Genomic DNA, 27,187 nt, shown 5'->3' on the forward strand with positions numbered 1-27,187 from the left:
CTCATTTATACGAGGTATTGTGCAAATTTAAACACATACATTCATGTTCCTTACACATTCATATCTTACAACTATTCACTTTTTCACCTTTCTTAATAAACAGGTTAAAGTTGCCAGGAATGTTCAAAGTACCACATACAATGTCACATTTCCTGTTGGCTCTGATCCTGCCATGGACAGACATCAGGAGAAACTGCTGCTGCGGTGGCAAGCTGGACAATCAGAAATATCTAATGAGAACCAAGACGGTGTATCTGGTTAAAAACACATATCAGTGCATGCAGGCAGAATGTAAGGGTAGCTAAACAGAGGGGAAAGATTTTCTTCACAATGGAAGTCACAAAAAATGGTCACACATGGAAAAGGAGCAGTACAAGGGGTTCAGTGTCAGGCCAACAGGCAGCGATGAGCAGTAATGCACTGCACTCCAAATTGGAATGGAATTTAACATCAAAAAAATACATTCAGAACATGTTCTATTTATAATAAAAAGCTTTTTTTTTTCCCTGGGTATCCTACAGTGTTTACAAATTGAAGAGTAAATAAAAAGAAAGCTTTATAACTATGTAAAGAAATAAACAGGAATGAACTGAAATCTGAAATGCAGCTACGGCGGTGCATTGCAGAATAATTGCATCAAGAGGATAAAATATTACTGGGGGTCTACTTTAAAACAAAAGAAACCCTGATAACTCTTTGAAATGTGAGCACATGGCAAGCCACGCTCCCAAGAGCAAATGCAACTCTCCAGGATTTGTAAGAGCAGAACAAACAGTCCCATATGTGCTCAGGTTAAAAGCACTCCCCAGATAAAGATGATCAAATTGGTGTACAAACCTGCCTGCAGAAGAGGAGGCACGGGATAATCCGAAGGAATTTGATTAAGTGCTTAAGAGCCTATAATGAATTCAGGAAGCAAAACACCACATTATTACAGGTACCAGTGTATTTATGTAATATGTAAACACTGCTGGCACTGAAAGTTAACCTAAGGAGTGAGGTTGAACAAACACTAAAATGAGACTTTATTAAGAAAATATCGATATTGCCCAGTGAATGGTTTGGCTCCTGTAATAAAACATATAAATAATGTTCACAGTTTCACTGCAATAAAACCAGCCAGCACTGGGTGTTACTTCAGAGGGCCATACTCACATACATACATATAAACACAGCTGGGAATACTGATATTTCTGGATAATCTGGTACATCCTTCTCGACAGAGAAGCTGTAAAACTCACAACTCAGTTTCTTAGAAACTTTAAAAAAGGCATCTCAGAATCATAAAATTTATACAAAAGCACTGAAATAAGAGTATGTTTAAAAAAAAAAAAAAAATCTCTATCGTTGTAAACACACATGTGCTGGGACCCATCCAGCAGGAATCCTGCCCACCAGCTTTATGTAAAACTGAGGTTTCTATAATGTAGAACACTTCCTGCTGCTCAGAACTGAGGCTGGAAAAGAACATATCAGCAGCTTCTAACACCTTACAATTCCCCATTAAAATCCCAAAGCTGCAGGAAAAAAATGGGTTTTTTTTAGAAATACGACTTATATATATCTGTATGAAACACAAGGTGATACAATGAGCACAAACACGATATATAAAGTGACCCAAGCTTATCAGTGCTGGGGAAAGTTTCTCCTGATGCAGTTATGGATTGCACTGGTTTTGGTGATGGCAAAACCTTCTATGATGTGCACTTTTACCCCAGGAAAACTGTCCCCTGGCCTAGAAAGGAAAGATGATAGGACTTAGCCTACCTTCTAAGCCTGCTGTGTCTCCACACTTATTTGCATTTGAGCTCTCCAGTTACAGTCACTGTGCCATCCTTTTGTACATAAAGAGTAAAAATTTATGTCAGTCCCACCACCAGCTGCACTTGAAGAAATATTCACCTAAAATAATGGAGAAATGTTGCACCTAAAACCATACAAGCTTCACATTGCTGAGCTGTTGTGGGATGGAAAAAAGAAAAGTGACTTGTCAACAGCTGAGGTGCAGAATAAAATACATTCAAATAAATAAAATGAGTAAATAAATACATAATAATAAATAAAATAATGATAAAATAATAATTAAATACATTGAATAAATAAAAACAAATCCAGCTGATCAGAAGATGTCTGCTGTGTCCTGTGAGATGCTCCCAAGTACTTTTCCAGAGATGGCTGTGCTGCTTGTGGAGAGATGAATGCACGGTGGGGAAGGTGTGTGGCTTCTGTTTTGGAGATAAGTGGTTTGGTAAGACATGGCTTGACCACCACAGCCCCACTGGCCACAAAACACTAAAGGAAGAGTTGCAGAGGTCCTCAAGCTAGCCAGGGAAAAAAAAATAACACATAAGGCAGAGCAATTAATTGGCTGCTGTATCCATATTGTACTGCTCTATTCTGGGAAATAATTGTGGGGTGTGATTTATGTGTATTTAATTTGAAAAGTGGTCTTCCCTTAGCTAGAATTATAATATATTTTTACAAATTGAGGTTTTCCTTTTTAACATGATCACCCAATGTCACAACTCAGCTTCTCATTTTGAATAATAGTCTTAGACATAAACTATGTAAATAATATTGAAAGCAATTTTAAATACCCACCATTCACGCTGCCAGCCTGAAGGGAGATGGGGAATTAAAAACCAAAAGAGAGAACTATTGCAGAGATAATAAAAGCTGCAGCAGGATGGGCAGCACAGAGCACAGCACCCCAGCCCTTTTCAGAGCTGTGTCTCTCCCATCCTTTACATCTGTGCATCAGCCCAAGCACAGCCTCCTTGTCTCACACAGAGGAGTATGTGAATATTGCCCTCATATTTTTTTCAGGGAAATAAACTTTAAGAAATAGCTTTCTAAGATGCTGGCTTGGGAAAATGACTCAGAAATGACACCAATCCACGGCAGAACACAGCCCTGTGGAACTATAAACTCTGAGCCGAAAGGAAGAAATGAAGAAATCTTGAAATCCTCACAGAGAGGCTGCCAGCACAGGAGCACGCAGACCAACTCCTGTGAGTGCTTGGGGAGATCATCAGCGACCTGTCAGGCCTGGAGCAATCCTGTGTGAGGAACCTCATCAGTTACGGGCACCTACTTGTGCTGCAGAGCCAGGAGAGAAAGCATTTTCTTCCTGCTAAAAATATTTCCTTCCCCTCCTCAAAATGACAAAAGCGTAACTGTGCCTGACCTATTTTTTGTCCTTATTCATTCCGTGGAAATCCTGCAAAATTGACACCTAATTTCCAGGTGCTGTTGCTTAGCTTCCTAAATTATTCATGAGTGTAATAATTATCCCTTTTCATCATCTCCTGGGTCAGGGAATAGATGCAAAGATTACAATCACATCACCACCCTCACATCTGAGCATTTTTATGGTATTGGAAGATTCCTCCACCATAAGCTGTATTACACTTGCATTTGATCCATGGCCTAATTATACATTATGTTGGTCTACTCTAATTATATCAGCAGCCACCCTGGGTAGAGCACAAAAAGTACAGGGGAAATAGAGACCAAAACCAGGGATGTCTCTCTACTTTAACGTGCTCAGGAGTGGTGCCAGCTGGAGCCAGAAGCCATCAGGAGTGGGGGAGCAGCGGGAGCACTGATTTTGACAGGGGTTTACACGGAGGAAGTGAGGAGGAGAGGGGAGGTGGGACTGGTAAGGGGCTCTGACAGGGAGCTACTGACTGGCAGGAAAACTTCAGACATATTGAAAATGTCCAGAAGTATTTCAAAAGTGAAAACAAGAGATATGCCCACAGCTGTACCTGTTCCTGCAGAGCTGTGTCAGCTCATTTTAGGTTGGGGCCAACAGGAAAAGCTTTTCTGCTGGATTAGCTGGAGCTGCCCAGCCTCCCGAGGCCAAAGACAGACATCCTCATCCAGCACTTCTGGCTGAGCTGGCCCAAGAGGTTCTGCTTCACAGGTGTCCATCAGCACCCCCAGAAGTCTGTGAGAGCTCACACTTTGGACAAAGCTGGATGAGTGAGCTGTAACCACTTGGATCAGCACTTTAAACCTCACCTGGAGCGGGGCAGGGCACATGAAGGGACTGCAGCCTCCAGCAGAGCAGTAACAAGAGGAGGAGAAGGCCTTTCAGCGGTCACAGCTGCTTGCTGTGGGAATGACTTCCTTGGTCACAGCTGTTGGCAATGTGTCTTTTCATGGCCTCGACAAAATCCAGCTAACAAGGCACAGCTTGCCACCAGCGGTACATCCACACCTCCAGCTTTTCCTGGCACAGCTGACCCTCACAGGGATAGAGCTTGGAGCTGCCATCCCAGCTGGATTCTGCTCTACCCCCAGGAGATGGTTTTGGCTGTGGGCATGGAGATGTTCAGCCACCGTAGCCAAATCCAGCAAGGATCATGGACCGCAGCTCCTGAGCGGGATAAACCCTTCGGGAAGCGGCTGCCCAAGGAGGGGCATGAAACAGCCCTGGTGCCACCTCGGCTGGGCATCGGGACACCGGGAGGGCTCCAGGACAGGGCAGAAGGCTGCTAAATGTCCCCAACTCGTGGCCAGGCGCCAGGAGATCAGGCCGTGCTCCGAGCCAGCTGTGGGAAAAGGGCAGTCGAGGGCAGGAATCAGCGAGATAAGGGGAGTCTGGTTGCAGGTGGAAAACAGGGAACTGGAGCCCGAGTGAGCAGGACGGGAGAAAACAAATAATGAGCTCGGAGCGATCCGAACAACAGCGCTCGCCCTCCCGCTGCCCTGCCCATCTGCTTGGAATTTGTTTTCAAAACAAGCCCTATTTTCCCTACGCCCGCCCAGATCCAAGCTCCCTGCTCGTCCTTTATGGATCCGCCGCTGTCACTCCAAATCATTTCGAGCGGAAAAGCCGAATTGAGAAACAAAGAGAACTTATTGTTTAACACACACATTCTTCACCCCGCCAAGTTCCTCTCAGCTGTGTTTCCCCTTCGCTTATTCAGGTCAGAGCCTTTATTAGAGGCACTCGGAGACAAGGATGATTTCACAGGCTGATTGTGCTACAGATTCATCACAAGTCCTGTCTGTGTCCGACACGGAGATCCAAACAAGCGCTCGCTGTTGGAGCGGCCCCAGCCCCGGAGCGCATCCCCGGAGCGGAACGAGGTCACCGGGATAAGGAGCGCTCCGAGGGGCTGCCGGCACCCCGAGCCGCTTTCCTCCATCGGCACCCAGCTAGGAACCAGCCGAAAGGGCTTCAGCTCCACCCAGTGGTCATCAGGAGCTTCCCAAACCATTCCCCTGCCCTGCTCTGGGAGCACGCTGGGTTTTTAGGGAGCGCTGGATGTCTCCGCACTGCCCCTTCCAGCTTGGGCTGCTCCCGGCCACAGGGGCGCTTCCCTGGTGGTCTGTGCCTTCAGAAACTGCGCGAATAAACTTCGTAAACTTCGTGAATTTTGAGCATTTCACTCACCCTCTATCCAAACAAACAGCTGGCTGGGCTTAGCACCACGACCACGCCTCTCTCTGCAGTGATTTTGGGAGCGATCCGGGTGTAAAACTTCTCTTTTCTAGCTCCTGGTCCTGCCTTTTAGCCATTTCTCATATTTCTCTGATGAGGCACTGCTTGCTGATATAACTCTTGCAAATAACTTTCAGAATTGGGGATGCTTTTAAGGAATGTTTTTCTTGCCCAAGTTTGGCTCTCTAAATGAAGTTGCAATTTGAATGTTCCTGTCATTAAAAGCTAGCTCCAGCTCTGTTGGTCGGCCAATAATTAAATAGTTCATGTCTGACCTAATTAATGCCCAAATACACATCAGAAACTCTCAGGCTCTAAGGCACAAATTTATGACGAGTGAGGCTCAGGCAAATGCTGTCTCTCCACCCAGCACAAAACCCCTTCAGTGTCCCTGTCATGCAGGATGCTTCGGGGTGGCACAGAAATGCCTCTTTGTGACTCTGGGGAGCAGGTTCTGCATTAGATTTAGGCTCAAGTCCTGTGTAAAATGTTAGAGCCCTTTATTCTATTTCTCATCACTGCACTGGTCCTCCCTACCTGCCCCAGGTGCTCTTTTCAGAAGGTGTGTCACATTTTTACCTCTTTATCACCCCCGTATCAGGATCTTTATTGTGGTTCTATTTACATTTCAAAGTGTTGAGCCTGTAGCATTTGTCTGAGAGTTTTGAGATTTTAATTAGATGCAGTGCCTCATTTTTAGCTAAATACTCAAAAACATATGCAAAAGCTGAAATATATTTTAACCAATGTCTGCTGCATGTAAGCAAAGCTGTGGGGTTTTTTCCAGTCTGAAAAGATTCCAAACCTATTCACTTCAAGCATTTCCTTGTGTGCTCTCTCTCACCTACGTAGAGAGGCCCATATTTGTTTTCATTTTAATAATATTTTCACCACAAAACTGGTTTGATATGTTTAGCTATCAAACTATATCACATTCATCAATTAAGGCTTGGAAACGATACACAAACAACATGGAAAAAAAAAAAAAGAAAATGCAGCCATCTTCCCTTCTCCCACGCAAAATCCAACTTGTAAAACCAGAATTTCATGGCATTTTGTAGCAGCCATTTAATCTTTCAGCTCATCCCAGATCAAAACCAGCTTTATGTGCAGCAACAACTTGTGCACTGCACTGAGTAAAGCACTGCTAGGGTTCCACTTGCAGGAGAAAGGGAAGTAGCCAATGCATGGGGGCTCTAGCACACACCACTGCCAGCCTGGGAAGTGGGGGCAAGGTGAAGAAAACGTGGTGGCTTCTGTTCCATATGAACTCAGCAGGAATTTTATCATCAAACCCCTCAGAATCTCACCCCTTGTTAGCACCAATGCAATGCCAAGGGAGGTTTGTGAACCCTCTGCTTTGAAGTAACCCTCCCTCCATCTGTGCCCATCTCCCTTTTGGGCAGTGCTGCTGGTGGATTTGGAGATTCTTGTCAGCAGAAAGTATTTTTATAGTGCAGGAATTTTATTTTTATGGAAGATGGGGTTCCCCCCCTCCTCCCACCAGGCTGTGTAGGGAAAACAAAACCAGCAAAAGATGCAAGTTTCTAAGAAAAATTATTCACTTTACAGCCAGAACAGCTTTTATTTCATATTTGCTATGTCATATTTGCATATGTCATAGAGCAAAGCCAGAAGATAAATATTTTGGGGTTTGCCATTTAGTCACTAGCACAAGCACCTCATTTCTGGCCTTTCATTAAATCTTTGGCCAAATACAGCCTGATGACACAGCTCCAAATGTTGCTTTAGCACTCAGGGGAATTTTTAGGGAGAAAAAAAGCCATTTCAGAGCCCCTCACCTTCCAAAAGATTACCACACCCACACTTCATATTTTAATAAAGTTCTATCAGGTAGATTAAACCCTGGATAAAAAACAAGCATCCAGCTGCCAAGCATGTAACTGTTAGACCACAACAAATGAGAAAAAAATTCCCTGGCTTCTTCCAAAATCAGGGGCAGAAAAGCTTTGATATTTTTATGAAACATTAACCTTCAAACATAATTACCAGAGGCACTGAGGTTGCACTTGAAGGCTGCACTGTTGGGGAGAGCTGCTGAAGAAGTGGCCTGCAGGGCAGGAACGTGGCAGGTAAACACAAGGAAAGTCTGCACAGAGATAATGGGATACAGGGCAGCAGGAAGAGAGTAGCTTCAGGGCATGGAAGTGCTGCCACTGACAATTTCCACATGCCAGCTGAGCTGGTGGTGACTTGGTTGACATTGCATGAGCAGGAGTCTTTGGAAGCAGACACTCTGGAGCATAAAGCTGTACTGGGGAGCATGAAAGCAACGCTGTCCCTGCTAAAATCTTGTAATGCTGAAACCATTTTTGTAGCAGAAAAAAAAAAAAATTGAGCTAGATTCACTCTGAACAGTTCTAGATCTACCTTTTACCTTGAGAGCAGAGATAAAAGGAGCAGGTATTTCAGTCTTTGCAAGTTTTCCATCCTGATTTTGCAGATCCATGAGTTAAGGAAGAGACATAAGCATCCAAAATCTGGTGTGGTCATGATCCTCATCTCCTGCCTGCATCACCTGGTGTCTGCAAAACACAGTGGCTGAGACTGTGTGCTGTGCCTTCTGAAATTACAGCGTGGGGAGGACAAGACAGGACTGTAAAATCAGCTCTATTTAATTTCTGGACCACTGCAGTATTCAGGACCAGTACACTCAGATGTGTATCAGGACAGAACCTAGCCCAGAGTGATTTCTTCTTCAAGCATCTGAGGTAGACTGATCTATTTAAATTCCCTGCACTTCACCACTCAGCCTGACCTTTACAATCAGCTCAAAAGCATTCAGAAGGTGCATGCAAATATAAAAGATGTAATTGTTAGAGCTGGTGTTCCAGGGAATGCAAATGAGAGCGGCATGGAAGGGGGCCAGGCCTGTTTGGGGTGTGATCTGCAGAAGCAATTGATGTGGAAGATCCCAGCGTCAGCAGGCACAGGAGAAACGACACACAGCCAGTTCTGAACAGCAGCAATTTCCAAGTTCTTCTTGGCCTTCTGGCTTTTTCTCCCTGGGATAAGTTTTAGGGGGTGTGCCAAGGATTAATGGCCCTGGCTCTCACCATTTGCAATGTGCCCTGGACTGGGTTTCTGCCACCATCAACCAGAATGAGTTGGCTTTAGTGTTTCAGATTGTTACCAAAACATCTCCAGCAGCCCACTGAGCCAAACATAAAGGATTTTGCTCCCAACAGCCACAGCTGTGTGTCCCAGGGACAACACAGGATCCCTTTGGATTTGCTTACATCATCTCACAAATCTGCATGCTCTGATAAATTTGTGCTTTAAACCACTAATGCTTCAGGCAGAGCTGAGCTCGGGGGATTTTGCAGCACTATTCCTGTCTGCCTCCAGCTCTGCAGGGGGCTTGTCCAGCTCCACAACCAGGAGAGAGGCACCAGCAGGAAACACAGGGAAAGGACATGTCTTACCTAAATTCTTGCCTCCACAATTCACAGCATACAACCCAGAAAATCCTGAGCTTTGCCTCTCTGTTGGTTTTCTGTTCCTGGCAAACTGGGTGCCCGAAGAGGGAGTGAATTCACTGAATTCCACGGTGGAAGTCGTCGGTCGTGTTGTTGTAGCTCAGCATGAAGCCAAGGTAAGCCCCACAAAGCCTCTGCTGGGAACATGGTATTAAAATCCTCACATGCAGATAAACTTCCTTCATTCAGGGCTGGACCTGTCCTGCTTGCCTAGCACACATTTTGGATGGAGCCACAAAGGCCAATCCTCAGAGGATCCCACCCTCTTGGAACAACACACTGAAATGTGCAATCAGCACCCTCCAAAACCTTCTCTGAGATGGCACAAAAACTGAATCTCTTTTTTTTAGCCCTGTTTCCAGTGAACAAAACATCCAGCCCATGTGACAGTAGTTCATTCCCCTCAGGATTTCTACTGACACGTGGGAGAAATTAAAATCCCTGGTGTGTGTAACAAACTTCCACCCCTGCAAAGGAGATGCAAACTGGGTGGTTCTGCCATGGCTCCAGTCTGGTTTGCATGGCCACATGTGGAACAGCCTTTCTGTGCCTGCTGTCTGTCCAGCTGACAGGCCAGCTGGGATTCCCTCACACATTTCTGAACAGTGAATCACGAATTACCACATCCAAACCCAGCCACAGCATTGTTACTGTATGTAGTTGTACTTTCAGTACTTTCCTTCTTTTTCCCACACCTGAACCCTCTTCTTTTTATTCCAGCCCATTCAGTTTGTTTTCCAAGATGTTCTGGTCTTCACATGTTTGAAGATAGCTCCCAAATTTGCATCCTCCACAGTCTTGTTAGCATTTCCATGCTGTTTATCCCAAGGTCAAAATCAGTAAATGCTAATCAAGGTCTTGGAACTGCAGTTTATGACCATTTACTGCCCTCCTTTCCAGAGAGATCCTTACCTTACATCTGGCAGCAATCTTCTGACCTCCACTCAAAGCAACAGCTTTCCATGTCTTATCCAGGGTCTGTCCAAAGCTGAGGTAGCAAGATCTGGTGCATACCCCTCATGGGGAAATCTCCTGACCCCAAACAGGAGAGATTCCTGTAGGCTCTTTATTCACAGTCTCTTGACTTGTTGTTGGGGTGAGAATTTGCCATGGGAGAGTCGATTCCACAGTGAGGAGCCTTCAGAAATACAAATGGGGAGGCTGCAGACACAAATATTGTCACATCTCTTCCAGAATGAAGACATGACTACCTGAGAGCCTGGGTTCAGAGTGAACCACAGCATTCTGTGGACAGCCCAAGAGAGATCCTGCACCTGCCAGCCTGCCCTACCCGAGGCTCTGCTGCTGAGCTGGGCTGTCCTGCACTCCCTGGGCACAGGGATTGCAGTGGCCTTTAATTATCACAGGTTTCCAGCTCATCCTCATGGATATGAGCAAAGCCTGTGACTTTTGCTCTGTGTCCACTTCTTATGTCAGGCTTTTTATTTACATCAGCACATTATTGCACAGCCATTAATCATTAGCTCACTTTTCCTGATAGACATCACTTCTTTAAGAGAAATATTGCAGCCCTGTGGGTAGGAAGGAGAGGTTTGTTTAGCTGGGCAGCATCTCCTTTGCCCTGCTTTTTATGCTCCTAGAACTTCAGTGGGACACAAATTAGAGGGCAGCATGAGTGGGAAGTGTCTGTGGACATTGTCACAGCAACAGATTTTGATGTGGTCTCGGAGAGGTCTGGAGCCAGCAGGGATGGCCTAAGGCTTCCAGGAAAGATGAGCATTCCACTGACAGCCCTTCCAAGAGGACTGGATTGCAAATGTTACCACTGAACCTGTTTGCTGATAAGGCTTGTAGCTCTCCCAGCATCTGCACAAGTGTATTTGCCCAAGATACTCCACATACTTGTTTTTCATGCTGATAAGGGAGCAGTGGTTAAGGAAACACTTGTAGCAGTGTCCGTGTCATGCCTGCGTAGGAATCATTTATCAAATTCATTCCAGACTCACTGCAGTAGAGACCCCTCCGATAGCTGTGACCCTTACAAGTGCAGCAGGAACGTGAGAAATGAGGAAAAACTGGGCACAAGGGTGGTTTGTCCTCCCTCACCACTCACACAGCTATTAAAGAGACTAAAATGAAATTAAAAACTTGCAGGTTCCCTGGGGAGCCCTGGCAAGGAAAGCGCCAATCCCCACATGGAAGAACTACAGGTAGGTTGAAATAACAATGCCAAAACTTCTGATTCACTGCATTTGCTCCTTTCCCACAGGGAAAGCAGCCAGCCTGCCACAAACTGGGTTGGGGCCAGGTCCAAGTTAAGCAGATTCAAGGTCTCTGGGCTCCTCCAGGTTTTCCATCAGATGAGAAAAGACCTTTGGGCCTCTGGTCAGCCCACCAGGATGGTCTCTTTGTGATGATTCACATCTCACCTTCAAATCCCTGATCAAAGTCAACTGCAAATGCTGTACTGGAAGGTATAAAAACTTCATTGTCACTTTAAAATTCTCAAACTATTTGATTGCATCCTGCTTTGTGTCTGGGGGGGGTGGGTCAGCAGCCAAAGTATGATGCTGCTGATGCTCCAAAGGTTGTGGGACAATAACCCCCCTTTTGCCTTGTGCCAAAGAGTGCAGTGAATGTATCTGGAGCAAAAACTGCTTTTACTATTATTATTATTATTATTATCATCATCATCATCATCATAATCATCATCATCATCATCATCCTAATCCTACTATTTTCTTCTCCTTCTTATTGTTATTTCTATTTCTATTTCTATTTCTATTTCTATTTCTATTTCTATTTCTATTTCTATTTCTATTTCTATTTCTATTTCTATTTCTATTTCTATTTCTATTTCTATTTCTATTTTTCTATTTCTATTTCTACTATTATTATTTTACTCTCATTATTTACTATTTAGGGCCAGGGACAGTCCAGGTTAGTATTTCTTGCCCCCCCTCTAGAGGGGCATCTCTTGTTGGGGAGCATGAGACCAGGCCTGCCCCAGAGAGTGAATAAATCAGTATAATAAATCAGAATAAGTAGCATAGTCCTACAGCTGGGCAAACTGCAGGGAAGGTGTGATCCAGGAAAGCTGCACAGAGCCAAATCACCAGACCCAAATCTCAGCATCCAGAACCAGCCAAGCACTTGGATCCTACAATCATCCTGAAGTCAGATGCCTGTGTATTTTTGACCCCAGCACTGTCCAAGCTGCTTCCCGAGGAGAAATCTGCCAAAGCAGCTCATTCCTGCCCCGCAGCATTGCAGCCATTCCTGCCCTGGGCTGGAGGCAGGACAGCAGCCCTGCGCCCCCCAGGGCTGCCTGGGACCCACCCAGCTCCTCTGGGGGCTGGAGGGGCTGCAGCCTGCAGGCAGGGGCCCAGCAGCTCCTGGCTGATCAGGTTATTTTACTGGTTTTGAAAGGCATTTTGAAAAGCCACCATCAGCAGTTTGTGGTTCTTTCCCCCAGGATTTCTCATCTCTGGATAACCCAGAAATCCCCAGGCGCTCCTGAACACCCCGAGCCTCTGTCCCTGCAGCCAAGTGGGAGCAGTAGCTGGGGACAGGATGCTCTCCAGAGCACATCATCACAGCAAACACCCTCAGGAAAAGCCCCCAGCAGCTGCCAGACAGCAGCACATGGGCAGAGCTCCCAGAGCATCGCTGTCATGAGCTGGGAGCGGGGTGGAGGTCACAGCTTCCTTCAGCCTCTCCATCTTCCCCTTCAGGCACAAGGTGATCCCAGCAGCACACTTGTCAAGTCAGCAGTTGGGGAAGATGGACTTTCATTTTAAGATTCCTGTTTTCCCAAAGCCACAATCTGCTCAGAGGGAGAGCGTTTCTTCCAAAAAAACCCCCCAAAACAAAAAACAACCCCCCCAAAACAAAATTCAAAACCCCAAAAAGAACCCAAATCCCACAAAACAAAACAAAACAAAACAAAACAAAACAAAACAAAACAAAACAAAACAAAACAAAACAAAACAAAACAAACTACCCCCCAAAAAACCCAAAACCAAACAAACAAAAAAAACCCCCCTACAACAAAAACCCCCAACAAAAATCCATGACAAAAAACATGGAACTGAGGGAGCAACAATTCCTCTGCCCTTCAGTCAACCCTAGGGGAGATGACAAGAATTTTATCCACTTTTTTAACCTTACTGGTTGCTGCAGCAATGACTTGCTAAATGCTCCCCAGTAGAGCACTGGCATGATCCTGGCATGACTGGGATCTGCTTCTCAGTTTCCCAAAGAAGGAGAAAAATCTCAAAAGCTCTACTTAATCCCAATTATGACAGTATCAGGTCCAAGTTCTTCCAGCCTTCCTCATCCTAATAACCATCCAACAATATAAAGGAAATTTTTGCAGTTCCTTCTGGTACTGAGGAAAAGGGAAGTCAGCTGTCCACCGATCCTTCCCGCCAGGGAAGTCCTGGAAAAAGTCCTTTGGAAGTGCAGAGGGAACCAGTGAGTGTTCCAGAGACAGAGGTGTCACATGGACCCACAGCTGAGGGCCAGGGAAAGGGACATTTCAAGGTACAAACCCAAGGGCAAGGCCCCATGTCCAAAGGGATGTGTGCTCCCAGGAACTGCAGCTAACTGGGGGCCAAAGTGAATTCTCTCACTAGGTAGGAGCTGAAATCCACCCAGCATCTTTTAAAAGCCTTCAGAGAGCTGTTTTTTCCTGGACATTCGTAGTTTGTGTCCCTGGTAAGGGCAGCTCCTCCTTTCAGAGGCTGCAGCAGGATGTTCTGTGGAAGGCTCAGGGTGTCCCAGCCCCTGTGTGTGACACCTGTGCTCTGAGGGAGGAAGAGCAAATCCTCAGAGCAGCCCCTCCAACAGGAACAATCCATGGTGGAGTTTCAGGTCCAGCATGGATGGTCCCTGTCTGACCCTCGTGAGGGGAGGGAAGGGCTGAGTGGCTGCATCCTGCAGCTCAGCTCTAACTCCTCCTCCCTCACTGCAGGCAGAACTTGCTCCTTGCCAAGCAGAGCAGGAGCTGCTCCCACTGTCTGCATCCTGCTGCCAACAGAAGCCTGGACAGCAGAGAAAAGGCAGTGAGAAATGTCACTCATCTCTGTGCAGGTCACGTTTCACTCTGAGTTAGGTTCTGTCATCACTGGATCATCCTCCACTGGGGTCAGCACAGGGTATTTGTCCCTTGTGATCCCCATCCACCCATGACCCAACAGCGCTCTGGGGTCCCATGGAGGGCGCTGGGAACATCCATCCCCAGTACCCTGCTCCTGGCAGCCACCATGGAATCTGCAATATTGGTAATAACTTCTTCCATTTCAGCCCAGGCTGCTTTGCTACTGAGCTGGGCCCTGAAAAGTGGGCTCAGCTCCACAGAACTCGTGTTTCCCTCGTGTCAGCAGGGCGGAGCTGAGTAAGGATGAGGAATTCATGCTGGCTGCAGGAAGAACTGACAGGTAACCAGGTTTCATGTCTACAACCAGGACATTTGATCTACCCCTCGCAGCAAAAAGCAGGAATTGAATACATCTTCTGGAGACATGAGGATATTTAATCTGTGGGACCAGGAGAAAGGTGAAGGACAGAAACGTGAGATGGGTCCACGGACTCTTGTCCTGACACTCATCTCAGCATAGGCAAATTGCTGTTCCATCTGCTAATGGATCCAAGCAGCAGCTGCTGCTCTATGTAAAGCAGCAGTGCACATCCTTTGAAATCACTCAAGGTTGTACACTTACATCTTTTGGGCAGGAGGACTCTCGGAGGGGAGGAATTTCCCAAGGAAATGGGAGAAGAATTTGAACATTCACATGCAGTTTTACACAGTGGAGTAAAGTGGAATTCAAAGTCCCCTGCAGGATAGATAGAACACCTGAGTTTGGGACAGAAAAGCCCAGACCTGCCCCAGATGTCGCTGTTTTGTCCCAGTGCCATCCTCACTGGCATTTGTGGCTCCTGCCGCACCTCACCCCCCACTTCACCTTCCCTCGGCACAGCCATCGCTTCTTTCCTCCTTCCCGTCCCTCTCCCGTCCATTCTGCCCCTCTTCCCTTCCCCAAACCAAACCACGACAGCAGAGGCTACACTGGCATCGCTTTTCCCTCTAGCTCCGCATCCCATCCCGTCCCTCTTTGTGCCCCGGTACAGCCCCGGTACAGCCCGGACACAGCCCCGGTACAGCCCCGGTACAGCCCGGGTACAGCCCCGGTACAGCCCCGGTACAGCCCGGACACAGCCCCGGTACAGCCCCGGTACAGCCCCGGTACAGCCCGGACACAGCCCCGGTACAGCCCGGACACAGCCCCGGTACAGCCCCGGTACAGCCCGGGTACAGCCCCGGTACAGCCCCGGTAACAGCCCCGGTACAGCCCAGGTACAGCCCCGGTACAGCCCGGGTACAGCCCCGGTACAGCCCGGACACAGCCCCGGTACAGCCCCGGTACAGCCCGGACACAGCCCCGGTACAGCCCGGGTACAGCCCCGGTACAGCCCCGGTACAGCCCGGACACAGCCCCGGTACAGCCCGGGTACAGCCCCGGTACAGCCCCGGTACAGCCCCGGTACAGCCCGGACACAGCCCGGGTACAGCCCGGGTACAGCCCCGGTACAGCCCCGGTACAGCCCGGACACAGCCCCGGTACAGCCCGGGTACAGCCCCGGTACAGCCCGGTACAGCCCGGACACAGCCCCGGTACAGCCCGGACACAGCCCCGGTACAGCCCCGGTACAGCCCGGACACAGCCCCGGTACAGCCCGGGTACAGCCCGGACACAGCCCCGGTACAGCCCGGACACAGCCCCGGTACAGCCCGGGTACAGCCCGGACACAGCCCCGGTACAGCCCCGGTACAGCCCCGGTACAGCCCGGACACAGCCCCGGTACAGCCCGGACACAGCCCCGGTACAGCCCGGGTACAGCCCGGACACAGCCCCGGTACAGCCCGGACACAGCCCCGGTACAGCCCCGGTACAGCCCCGGTACAGCCCGGACACAGCCCCGGTACAGCCCGGGTACAGCCCGGACACAGCCCCGGTACAGCCCGGACACAGCCCCGGTACAGCCCCGGTACAGCCCCGGTACAGCCCCGGTACAGCCCCGGTACAGCCCGGACACAGCCCCGGTACAGCCCCGGTACAGCCCGGGTACAGCCCGGACACAGCCCCGGTACAGCCCGGACACAGCCCGGACACAGCCCCGGTACAGCCCGGGTACAGCCCGGACACAGCCCCGGTACAGCCCCGGTACAGCCCCGGTACAGCCCGGACACAGCCCGGGTACAGCCCGGACACAGCCCGGACACAGCCCCGGTACAGCCCGGGTACAGCCCGGACACAGCCCCGGTACAGCCCCGGTACAGCCCGGACACAGCCCCGGTACAGCCCCGGTACAGTCCCGGTACAGCCCCGGCACAGCCCCGGTACAGCCCCGGTACAGCCCCGGTACAGCCCCGGTACAGCCCGGGTACAGCCCGGACACAGCCCCGGTACAGCCCCGGTACAGCCCCGGTACAACCCGGACACAGCCCCGGTACAGCCCGGACACAGCCCCGGTACAGCCCCGGTACAGCCCGGGTACAGCCCCGGTACAGCCCCGGTACAGCCCCGGTACAGCCCGGGTACAGCCCCGGTACAGCCCCGGTACAGCCCCGGTACAGCCCCGGTACAGCCCGGGTACAGCCCGGGTACAGCCCGGACACAGCCCCGGTACAGCCCCGGTACAGCCCGGGTACAGCCCCGGTACAGCCCCGGTACAGCCCCGGTACAGCCCGGACACAGCCCCGGTACAGCCCCGGTACAGCCCCGGTACAGCCCCGGTACAGCCCGGGTACAGCCCGGGTACAGCCCGGACACAGCCCCGGTACAGCCCCGGTACAGCCCGGGTACAGCCCCGGTACAGCCCCGGTACAGCCCCGGTACAGCCCCGGTACAGCCCGGGTACAGCCCCTTGAGCACGGATTTCACAGATAAGTTCACTCTGGAAGGTTTTTCCATTCACTGTACATAAGATTCCATCCCCATGTGAAGAACAGGTATCTTAGAATCCAGCACTTGTTGTGAACCCGTAAATAACATCCCTCTGCCTGTCCCTGCCTCCAACCATGCGGCTTTGGGCTGCTGAGTGACAATGTGCAATTTTGGAACGGGGTGAAAGGAGAACCGGGCTGATCGTATTCACTGGCCTGGCGTGGGGGGCAATAACCTCGGGAATTAACGCAGGGACATCTCAGCACTCAGTGAAAACCCCACGGCTGAAGGAAGCAGAGAGCAGTTCTCCGAGCCTCCACAGCTCGTCGCTCTCTCACTCCACAACGCCAGACATTCCCCAGCCTCTGGGCACAGGAATTGATCCTCGGCCCGGAGCCCTTGGTTCGCTCAGGCTGCTCTGTCCCAAACATTTTGTCCCGGTGGGAATTCCTTCCCCTCCACCCTCTGCATTTACACAAACACAACCCGAGCGCAAAAAACAGAGGGGACCTTAAATCAGTGTAAGTTCACAGAGTCCAAACTGTTTAAAGTTAAAGTTTATTTGTATTCTTTGTAGGAATATCAATAAAAGTCCTCAAATGTATCTATATCTGTACATATTACAAGAACCTTCAAAAATTATTCACAGAACAAAAATAAATCTTCTTTAGAACAAACCCAGGCAATGAAATGCAGAAATGGATCTCAGAGACCAAACAGTCCAGTGCTACAAGCATAAAAATACGGCTTGAAAAACAAGTTTATTCCTTTTTAAAGGTGTACTTTGTTGAAATAAAAAATAAATTATTTAGAGCTATCATTGTAGAACAGTTCTGTGTAGTAACACTCTTATTAAGGCCCTTGAGACAGAAAATCTATTTTTGCAGGTAGGATTCCTGGCAGGCATGATCTGTAAGGACATGCTCACTCTCCTGGGAGTTAACTTAGTGTGGAGAAGGAAACACCTAAAAAACATCACCCCAAATTTAACCCTTTTTCCTCTGGCAGACTCAGCTGGATACCTGTGGCTGACCATGCCCACCACTGATGGAAATGCACATCATGGTTCAACTCAGACAGGAATTGTTCTCCAGGAACAACACAGACATTTTGCAGAGCACAAACATCCACACAAATATTGCTGACACATTCCATGGACATGGCTGTAAAATTCATGGACTTCCAAGTTAAAATCTGGTGGGTTTATGCAAGCATCAAAATATGAAATAAATATATCATGGGGGGAAAACTCACAGCCAAACCAAAGCAATTACATGAACACAAAATAAACCCCATTTCTTTGATGATTTATTAGATGGATAAATAATATATTAGTGAATACACCTCATATTCTCTAACTAGAAAATACACACATCCCTTTCCATGCTCCTGTAGATTCCCTGCCTGAGTTATGCCACTTGAGAGGAACGTGGCAAAATGTGTAGCTGTGTGATCTGTGCTTTTGTAAAAAGGTGCCCATTTCTGATACACCAGGGAAGTAACAGTTGGTAATTCCTATGTGTGAAGTCTATTTCCCCTAAAAAAAACCAAGGTCAGAATTCCTAGAGTTGCAAAGAACAGGGATTTACAGGATGCTGCCCCTAGGCTGTGCTCCCTCTGTCCCCTCAGAGCCTGTCCCTTGTCACCCTGCTCACCTCACACACCACATACAACCTGCCAAGAGGCCACACACGAGAGGCTGCTCTGTCTCCCTGCCCTGCCGTGCTGGCCTCAAGCTTTTCCTGAGCACTCAGGAAGCTCAGGTGGCTTTGAGGTTTGGAGAGAAGCCTCCTAGAACGGTACCAACGTGGCCAGCACAGGCTGAGACACCAGGATGGGGTTACTCTCCTGTTCAGTCTGAGGTACATGACTGTTTCTCCTCCAGGCTATCCAATTTTTCCTGCACTACTTCCTCTGTTCCCCAGTGAGAGCAGCAGCTCCTTGCACAGCACTAGACACAGCCATCAGCCTTTGCTCAGAGTGAGAACCCAAAGCCAGCACCTCCCATCACACATTGCACATTTACTCCCTCACTGCTGCAGAAACCCCTGGCCACGAGTCTAAACCCAAATGTGATCAGGCCCAGGCAAGGCTCCTGCTCCTGAACAGACACGTGCTTTAGTGCCACTTGGATTTTATCAGTCTGGACAAAATAGAAACTGGCATTTTCACATATTGTCAGCTTCAGGCGGCTGAAAATTTTTCTGGAAGGCTGCTTGGTAACAAACTAGGAGAGACAGCTGCCTGCAGGACTCAGGAGCAGTGTTTTGTGCTGCAGCAGATCAATTCCAGTCTTGCAGCACTGACTTTACAACCTTCACCCCTCCTGGGTCTGCAGGCAGCGACTCCTGGGCTGCAGGAGCTGGAGGAGCACTCCTGGCACCTTAGGGGAAAAACTGGAAGAGCAGAGAGACAGCCAGCCTAGCAACAAGCTGTGGGACCACAGAGAGGGGTCAGGCTCTGAGAGAGCCACTGCTTCTTCCTACAAGCTTGAGAAACACACAGAAGGTACAGAATTGGAATGATGCACTACCAAAGACCTCACCAATACTGGGGCAGGGATTCTTTCCCCTCTAAAAATCCAGGCTGAAATGCTGCCCCTACTGCAGAAACCAAAGTGGACCCTCAGCACCAAACCACACAGCTCAGCCAGCGACCTCTGACATTACCACAGCACTGGGGAGCTCTGGGGAAAGGTGTTTCCTGAAATAATGCTGGGATAACTCCCCATGACCAACACTCCTGCCTTGTTCTGTCAGTGCAGCCGCACGGGCGCTCGCTCACACCTCGGGCACAGCACACCCATGTCACCTGCACGGTGCCACACGGGAGCAGCTCCCAAAAGGAATGGCTCCCAAAAGGCACATTTCCCCGTGCTGCAGCTGGGCAATTACAGTACATGGCTACAGGGACATGCAGATCCCACAGAAACAGCCCACAAAAAGGGTTTGTGTAAAAGAGGCCCTCACCTGACAGCTCAACACAAACTGGAGAAGTTGCTACGGCTGCAATGCCTGAAGGGAGAAAGGAAGAACTCAAAGGCACAGTTTGAGGAATAAAATATCAGAGGTCAGCAAGGATCTAGAGCTGGAAGACAGTTTGGAAAGCATGGAAAAGTAACCACTGCAGAGCCAATGCACAGCACAACCCCAGGTGTGCCAGTACCAGCAGCACCGAGTCCCGGCCGAGCAGCCGGGACTTTGATCCCAAAGAGCTGAGCACTAATCCCAAATCCCAACTCTGCCACCTCCTGCATCAGCCACAGAGCTGGGATTAATTCATTTCCAAAAACCAGGCAAACTTGGCAACAGGCACCGGGTTTGGGTCTCGGTATCGCCAATAATTCATGTGCAGGGAACTGGCTTAGACACTCCTGCGTTTTTCGTGAGACAATCCCACAATGAAGCACCTCTCAGTGAAAACCCTCAAGGTTTTGTCTCAAATAGAAGTAAACTTTTCCAGTTTCCACAGCATGTGTGAATGGTTAATCACACTGGCTGTTACTGGTATGTTTCTGTAATCAACAGTTTCAATCAATGCTGTGATAATTTAATTTACTGTGAGAGTCTGAGGGCTAGAAATGCACAGCAAAAGATGGAAGTAAAAATTCACACTTGACTCCAGAATCTGGGATTTAAAAAAAACAACAACAACCCTCTCTCAGATTAAATATTGTGGCACTTGCTGAAATCATGAGAATTGACAATACCAAGCCATTTACTGTTCATCTGTTACAAGTTATGAATGTCACTATCTCCCAGGAGAAGGTCACTTTGGAGCAATATCCCATTCACACAGTCTGGAATCATGCTTCTATGAAACACAACTGAAAGGAACTGGAGATGAAAGCTTAGCCAAAACTCCTGAAAAAACCTGCTGTGTACAGAACTCAAAAAAATAAAAAAATCCCTTTAAAGTATCCAGAGAAAGGAAAATTTCAGCAGAAATGGAAGATCTTTCAACAAAGGTGCAGAAAGCACCTTTCATTGGAAGTACACTGGCTAAGCAAGTGGCTGAAATAGTGAAAATAAGTAAGCATTAAAATACAGAAATCCTCTAGAAAAAGGGACTTTTGCATATGGAATTTCCTGTGCTGGGCATGGGCACCCTTTGGTTAGCCCTTTCCCAAGAGGATTAACCTGTCTGTTCCTGATGGAGAGCAGAGAGGGAATTCAGGGTGCCGCTGCAGGGGTTGTACGGTGGGGGTTGGCTAGAAATCGTTAAAAAAGTATTTACAGGTCTGTAAATCCTCCAAACAGAAAATATAAAACTGCATTAAAAGTGGGGTAAAAAAGAAAGAATCCTACCACAAAATCCTGCAGATTCCCTCTGTCTGACGGGAAGCCTGACTGTGCAAATTCCAGGAATCCAGCTCGCTGCTCCCACTTTGTACCTTCTTCAGAAAGGCTGTTTTCTGACAGAGACCTATCAAAAGTAGGTACGGGACACAGCAAGAGCCAGTTCTCTTGCTAAAATGTTTGCTATCAAGTTTGCATTCAGCTAAAGACCAGCTGGGGAAGAGGGGAATAAACCCAGCTGATGAGTTTTCCTATGGAATTCATTCCACTCCATTCACGTCCTTTTATCAGCCAGCTGCTGTCTCGGGTCACCCGCTGCTCACCGCTCGCACACACACACACACACACGCTCCCCTCTTCCTCCTCCCAGGACTGCAGTGCTTTCAACAAGAGAAAAACAACAACAACAATAATAACAACAATAACAACAACAATAACAACAACAACAACATAATAATAAAAAAAATAGCAATAATTAAAAAATCTACAGTATTCACTTCCTTTTGGTATATTACATTGGCATTTTTCTGTACACAACCCAAGAGCTCCCTCTATTTACACAGTGATCCACAAGGACTTATTCTGGGGAGCCTGGTTCTCCTGGCCCTGAGTGGGGAATTAAAGCCCACCCTTCAGAGTTGCTTTTTAAATTTTATTGAATGTACAATACTATCTTAAAACAATTTAAAATAAAATTTTAAAATACAATTCTAAAACAATTTTAGAACAATCTTCAAACAATACAATCTTCAAACAATACGATTTTCCTTGTACAGAAGAACTATGTGCAACAATCAGTGGCGGTGAGGGGTCTTGGCTCTGCTCCGTCTTGCTCTTCCACGGAGGTGGTTGGCAGCACCTGCAGAATTAGAAACTGCTGTTCTTAAATTCACCATTCTCCGTGATGGAAAGCTTGGGAGGGTTGCCATTCCGGACGTGCATGGTGTAGCGCTCCTTTACCTGCGTCAGGGCACTCATCAGGCGCGTGTTGGCCGAGTCCAGGAACACGATCCGCTTCTCCTGCAAAGACACCCCACAGTGTCAGAGCTGCTGCTCACCCGGGCTCGGGGCAGAGGCAGCTGGGCCAGCATTCCCTGGAGAGATGGGCTGTCTGCCTCTTTCTGTTTTCGGGGTGCCACGGGCTCCTCTGTGGCCGCTCTGGCCCTCCGGGACTTTTTGCGCGACGAAATCCGAGTTACAGCGGGGAACGGATCCAGGCAGGGAGGCTCCACCCAGCCAGGCAGGGGAGCGGGAAGGTGTCGGTGTTAGTAACAACAGTAGCCAATTTCCATGTTATGTTTTAGAAGTAGATTAGAAAAACAGAAACAGGCAGCAGAAAATAAAAGTGGTGGTGGTTGTGGGGGGTTTTATCTGGCAGAGAAAAGTGCAAGTGGTGTCTGCCGACCGTTGTCTCTGCGTTTTGGATGGAGTGTGCTCAGAGTAAACTCATGGGATGCTCAAAATAAATAAAGAAATAAATAATAATAATAATAATAAAAAAGCAGATAATGGCAGCCTGCGGTGATGGTGCAACAGCAACACAGAGAAGCAGCAGCCAAAGCTAACGCTGGGGGTTACTGGAGGTGAGGGGGGAGCGCGCTGTGGGTGGAGAGGAGATGCCATGGACAGAACACAAAGAACAAACACGGAACACGCTGCTCCTAGACCCATTCCAGCTCCACGAATCACCGTGCCCGGTTGATTTCCTTGCACGGAACGTGCCAGCCTCCACTCGGAGCAGACAGCTCAGGGATGTGTGCTGCTAAATTGACATAACCCATCACCAGACCCAGCCTGCTAACAGTGGGGCATCTGCAGTGGGGTACAGCACCAGAGGGGCAAGCCAAGGAGCTGCTGGCATAATCAGAGATGATATTTTCCATCTTTCTCAAAAAAAGAATAATAACTGCAGAAAGCAGTGCTAGAGACAGCAGGAAGGTAACTGTGCTCTCCATGTCATCAGCTGATTGGCTTTTGTTCTTTGAGAAGGGAAAATGTCTCATTTGCTCAACCAAAACAAGTTGCACGTGGGAACTCTTCCCAGTCCAGCCCGTTGAGAAACAAAATGGAGGGAAAAATGATGCTCAGAAGGCATAAACACTGAGGAACATTTCAGACACACTGCTCAGGAGACTCACGTGCTACCACAGCCCCCTGGGATTTGGATCCCAGCACATCAGTGTGTGCTACAGCACTAATCAGCTTTTCTCAGCAGGCTCCCCCACAGGGGTGAGTGCTGGGGTGCAAAAACAAAGTAGAATTTAAATCCTGCTTCTGGTACTGCCTTGAAGACACCGAGCTCTGTGTAAAGCCAGCAGAGGTGGAAGAGGCACGAGGCCTCATCCCAATGCAGCTGATGGGAGTAAGAACATGGAGCCTAGGAGTTACAGGCCTTTCCTCCCATGCTGAAATGAACCCTGCAGAACACAACAGCCTCAGCAGGAATGTGCTCCTCAGCCAGGCAGAGCTCCTACTCCTCCGACTGTATTTCACCTGGAACATACAAATTAAAATGAAAATTTTCCTTCTGAAACTTTTCCTGAAAAAATTTCTAAAAAAATCTTTCCAAAGAGTTGAGAGTGAAAGGCTGGGTGTTTTCAAACACTGCTGAGCACTCACTGAGCCAGTCTGCAAAACAGCTGGAAATCCACACTTGGAAAATCAATCTTAAAAGCATAGTCTTGGTGAGTAGAGGCATCTTCTCACTGAAAGGAAAACTGGATGTACCAGGCACATCTGTGACACACTCAAGGCACAGGGAGCAGGAGAGCTGGAATGGGTAGGAGGTCAGTGTGCTGGGCCAGGACTGGGTACTGCTCAGCTAGAGAACTGATTGGGTTTACTTGCCTGTTGGAATTATCTCATCCCCATTTATGACCTGTAATTTAACACAGCGGAGATGTCACTTGCAATAGCAACTGGGCCAGCTCTCTTTGCAGCTGTGCCGCTCCGAGGAGAGAGTCTGGCCAGACCTGTCCCTGCTCAGGCTCCAGAGCCAGGAGAGCAGCTCGTGTCTGTGTGCTTGGGGCAGTGCTGGGAGCTGCACTGCACCCCTCCAACCATCCCAGGCTGGTGTCCCTAAGCACAGGATCCCAGGTCACTGCTGCTCCTGGCAGCCTTTAACTCTTCAGCCAGGTTCCAGCCCCACTCAATGAATCTCACACCAAAACACCTTTCCTTTTCTAGCCACTGAAGAAATCAGACTAAATAAAACCTTCCAAGCACGACTTCAAGGAATTGCTACAGAACCCAGCAGACATCAGGGCACTCCTGGTGAGTCTGTTCTGAATCTCTCACCAGTTTCCTCCTCTGCTCAGGTAGTCGAGGAAGGACAGTGACAATTGCACTTCCCCCATGCACTGCCTGACAATGAAGCACTTGAGGTTTGCCAGTGACCTTGCTTGCCGAAGAAAAAGAGAAATCATTAATGCAGCTGTTCTGCTCCTGTTTTTTCACCAGTTTCCACCACAGGTGATAAATGCTGCATCACTTGATGAAGTGTGATCGAGGACTACACTCTTCCACAGCCCTGAGGGTTTGAAAGTCTCAGAAGTCAGCAGTGGTCCCCTCTGCCAGCTGGTGACACTGGGATCACAATGGCCCATGCTCCACCTTGCTAGCCCACGACAACACCAAGGCTGAGAGACTCCTGGCACACACAGGTTAACAGGCAAGTTTCCTACTCAGTCACAATCTCTCCCCTCCAAAAATCACTTTGCATGTTCTCTCAGTGCCCCTTCCACCTTCTTGAGGCAGATGAAAAATGCATCCACCCATTGCAGAATTCAGGCTGCTGCTTGGATGAGCTGCCATTCCAAGTCTGTAATCACGAGATGCTCTGACTGTGCCTATCTATCTCAAAAAAACACTGCTCTTTGCTGCTTTATATTTTCCCTACAGCTCCACATGAGTTCAAATATACCCCAATGTTTAACCACGTTCAGCTGAGACTCCCACCACCACTCTTTGTGTAGGGAATAACTTATATTATTCCTGAAAAAATTATTAAAGAAAGTTTCCAGTTGGAACTACTGAAAAGCCCAGAAGCAGGAAAGAGACCCTCCAAATGCAAATACCACAAACGTAACACAGCAGGCAGATACAAACCAGTCCCAGGTTCTGTTGTGGGATCAGCACAGACACAGAGGAAAAGCTGGAATGACCCCACAGGATACACCCACATGCACATCCTGCTGGGTTCCCTTCCCCACAGCTGCCCAGGATGACTGAGGTGGGAGCTGCAGGTCTGTGGGAAATGGGCATTTCCCCAGGACTGCCAGGGATGGCCGGGGGGGTGAAATGCCACATGTGACATTCCCAGGACAATGCTTTGTTGCAGCATTCTCTTTCCTGGACTCCACTGTCCAAAGCCATGCTGTTGCTGGCACAGCTGAGATGCATGCACATGGCAGCTGAACTATGCTGGGGGGAGGCACAGCTTTCCCAGAGGGCCCATGCCCACACTTGGAACAACATCTACACAATGCACTGCTATTCCTTTACTCCCTTGGGATCTCACAGAGTAGCAAAGGTTTTGATCAGTCCTGGGATTTGTTGCCAGGCTGCCTCAAAGCCCAGGTCAGACAGTATTAATTAAAGCCCCCAGTTACCTCCCAGAGGCAATAAGTGACATGTGTGACACTGCGGGCCGATATGGCTTGGCAGACAGAGAACAGTGCTGGGGCAGGAGAGAGGGGCCAAGAACAGGTTCTACACACAGGTTCTGGGAGATCCTGAGCTCTTTACCTACCTGTGCATCAATAATTTTCTGCTTTGCATCAATGACTGCTTGCATCTCAGCGTGATCCTTTTTCAGCTCCTCTTCAACAGCCATGAGTCTGATGAGGGACAGAGAGGGACAAATTAGGACAGTTAAATGTTATTCCCAGGTGTTTCAGGTACTCTGCCCTGCTGGTTTGACTCCTCCTGGCTCTCTAAGAGAAGAATTCTGCTGCTCTCAGGAAAGCTGATCTCTCCATCTGACACCCCTGGTTGCCCAACCTTGTTATTTTCAGGACATTGCCAAAAATGCCACTGCTCTGAAAAACTAATTTCATGTACAGATTCCAAATAATGACAACAACAACAACAACAAAAGACCTACAGTAAGTACAACAGAGGCCTAAGTTAAAAAGTTAAGAAGTTCCTAAATATTTTCTTTTACTTTCCTGACAGTCTCAGGCAAGTTTCCACACCATCTCTTCAGCTCTAAGGATGGAGTGGCACAGGGGATCTGCCTGTCCCACCCAGTCCCGAGCTTTCCAAAGCCTCACCTGCTGATGATACTTTTCATCTGGCTGTCCTTCTCCTCCTGCTGCCTGCGCAGCCTGTCCTCACTGTCTTCCAGCCGAGATTTGTAGTCTGTGAGCAGCTTCTGCATCTGCTGCTCCTGCACCAGGAGCCGCCGCTCGTACTCCTCCAGCCGGCGGCTGGACACCCGCAGGCGCTCCTTCAGCTTGGCGATCTCCTGCTCGTACTGGGGGTGGCAGGAGGGAATCAGGGGCAAAGGAGAAAAAACAAAGAGATTAGATCATTATAATGCTCTTCTGCTATTCTTTTTTTTTTTTTTTAATGAAAAATAAGCTGATTGAAGTAAAGGAAGTGAGAAGCAAACATGGGGGAGACCATAGAGGAGCACGTGGGCTCCCACTGGGCATCAAGCTGCTCCCATGCTGTGGGGTGTCACTCTGCAGCACAACTCAAGTAGTCAGAGGGCTCTCATGGCTCCTCAGCTCTGACTGTTGAAGTAAAAGTGTTCAACTGCAGAAATGGCCTGGGCAGCCCAAACTTACAAACCCAGAGCGGTGTGTGACCCAAATAAGTCACTCTTCAGGACCTAATCAACCAGGGCAGGTCAGAGCAAACCAGTCACTGCAAACCAGAACCTGTCAGGCTACTTGGCTGAGTTTTTGCTCTTCTTGTCTCTGTGGGCAATCATTTCTGCAATAGTGCCATGAATCTCAATATATTCTTTTGTTTTGGGTTCATTCACCTTTCCCACCAATCCTATGTTTTTGCTTCTTT

The 27,187-nt window shown here is 48.5% G+C and overlaps 1 protein-coding gene across 23 annotated transcripts in view; it reads right to left on the reverse strand.

The window, feature by feature from the left end:
* Positions 1-17,407: 17,407 nt before the first annotated feature.
* Positions 17,408-27,187, reverse strand: part of RASAL2 (RAS protein activator like 2) — a 160,837-nt gene continuing 151,057 nt past the window's right edge. For 9 of the 23 annotated variants that reach the window (XM_086842940.1, XM_086842937.1, XM_086842943.1 and 6 more), the window contains 4 exons: positions 26,437-26,639; positions 25,914-26,001; positions 24,011-24,041; positions 17,408-22,183 (listed from right to left, as the gene is read on the reverse strand). In XM_086842940.1, coding sequence (XP_086699066.1) covers positions 22,053-22,183; positions 24,011-24,041; positions 25,914-26,001; positions 26,437-26,639 — 453 coding nt within the window. In that variant the 3' untranslated portion in view covers positions 17,408-22,052. The remainder of the gene's footprint in view (positions 22,184-24,010; positions 24,042-25,913; positions 26,002-26,436; positions 26,640-27,187) is intronic. The other 14 variants (XM_086842941.1, XM_086842944.1, XM_086842936.1 and 11 more) reach the window with 3 other exon arrangements.

Source organism: Cyanistes caeruleus, chromosome 9 (assembly GCF_971803275.1).
Source record: "Cyanistes caeruleus chromosome 9, bCyaCae1.hap1.1, whole genome shotgun sequence".
NCBI lineage: Eukaryota > Metazoa > Chordata > Aves > Passeriformes > Paridae > Cyanistes > Cyanistes caeruleus.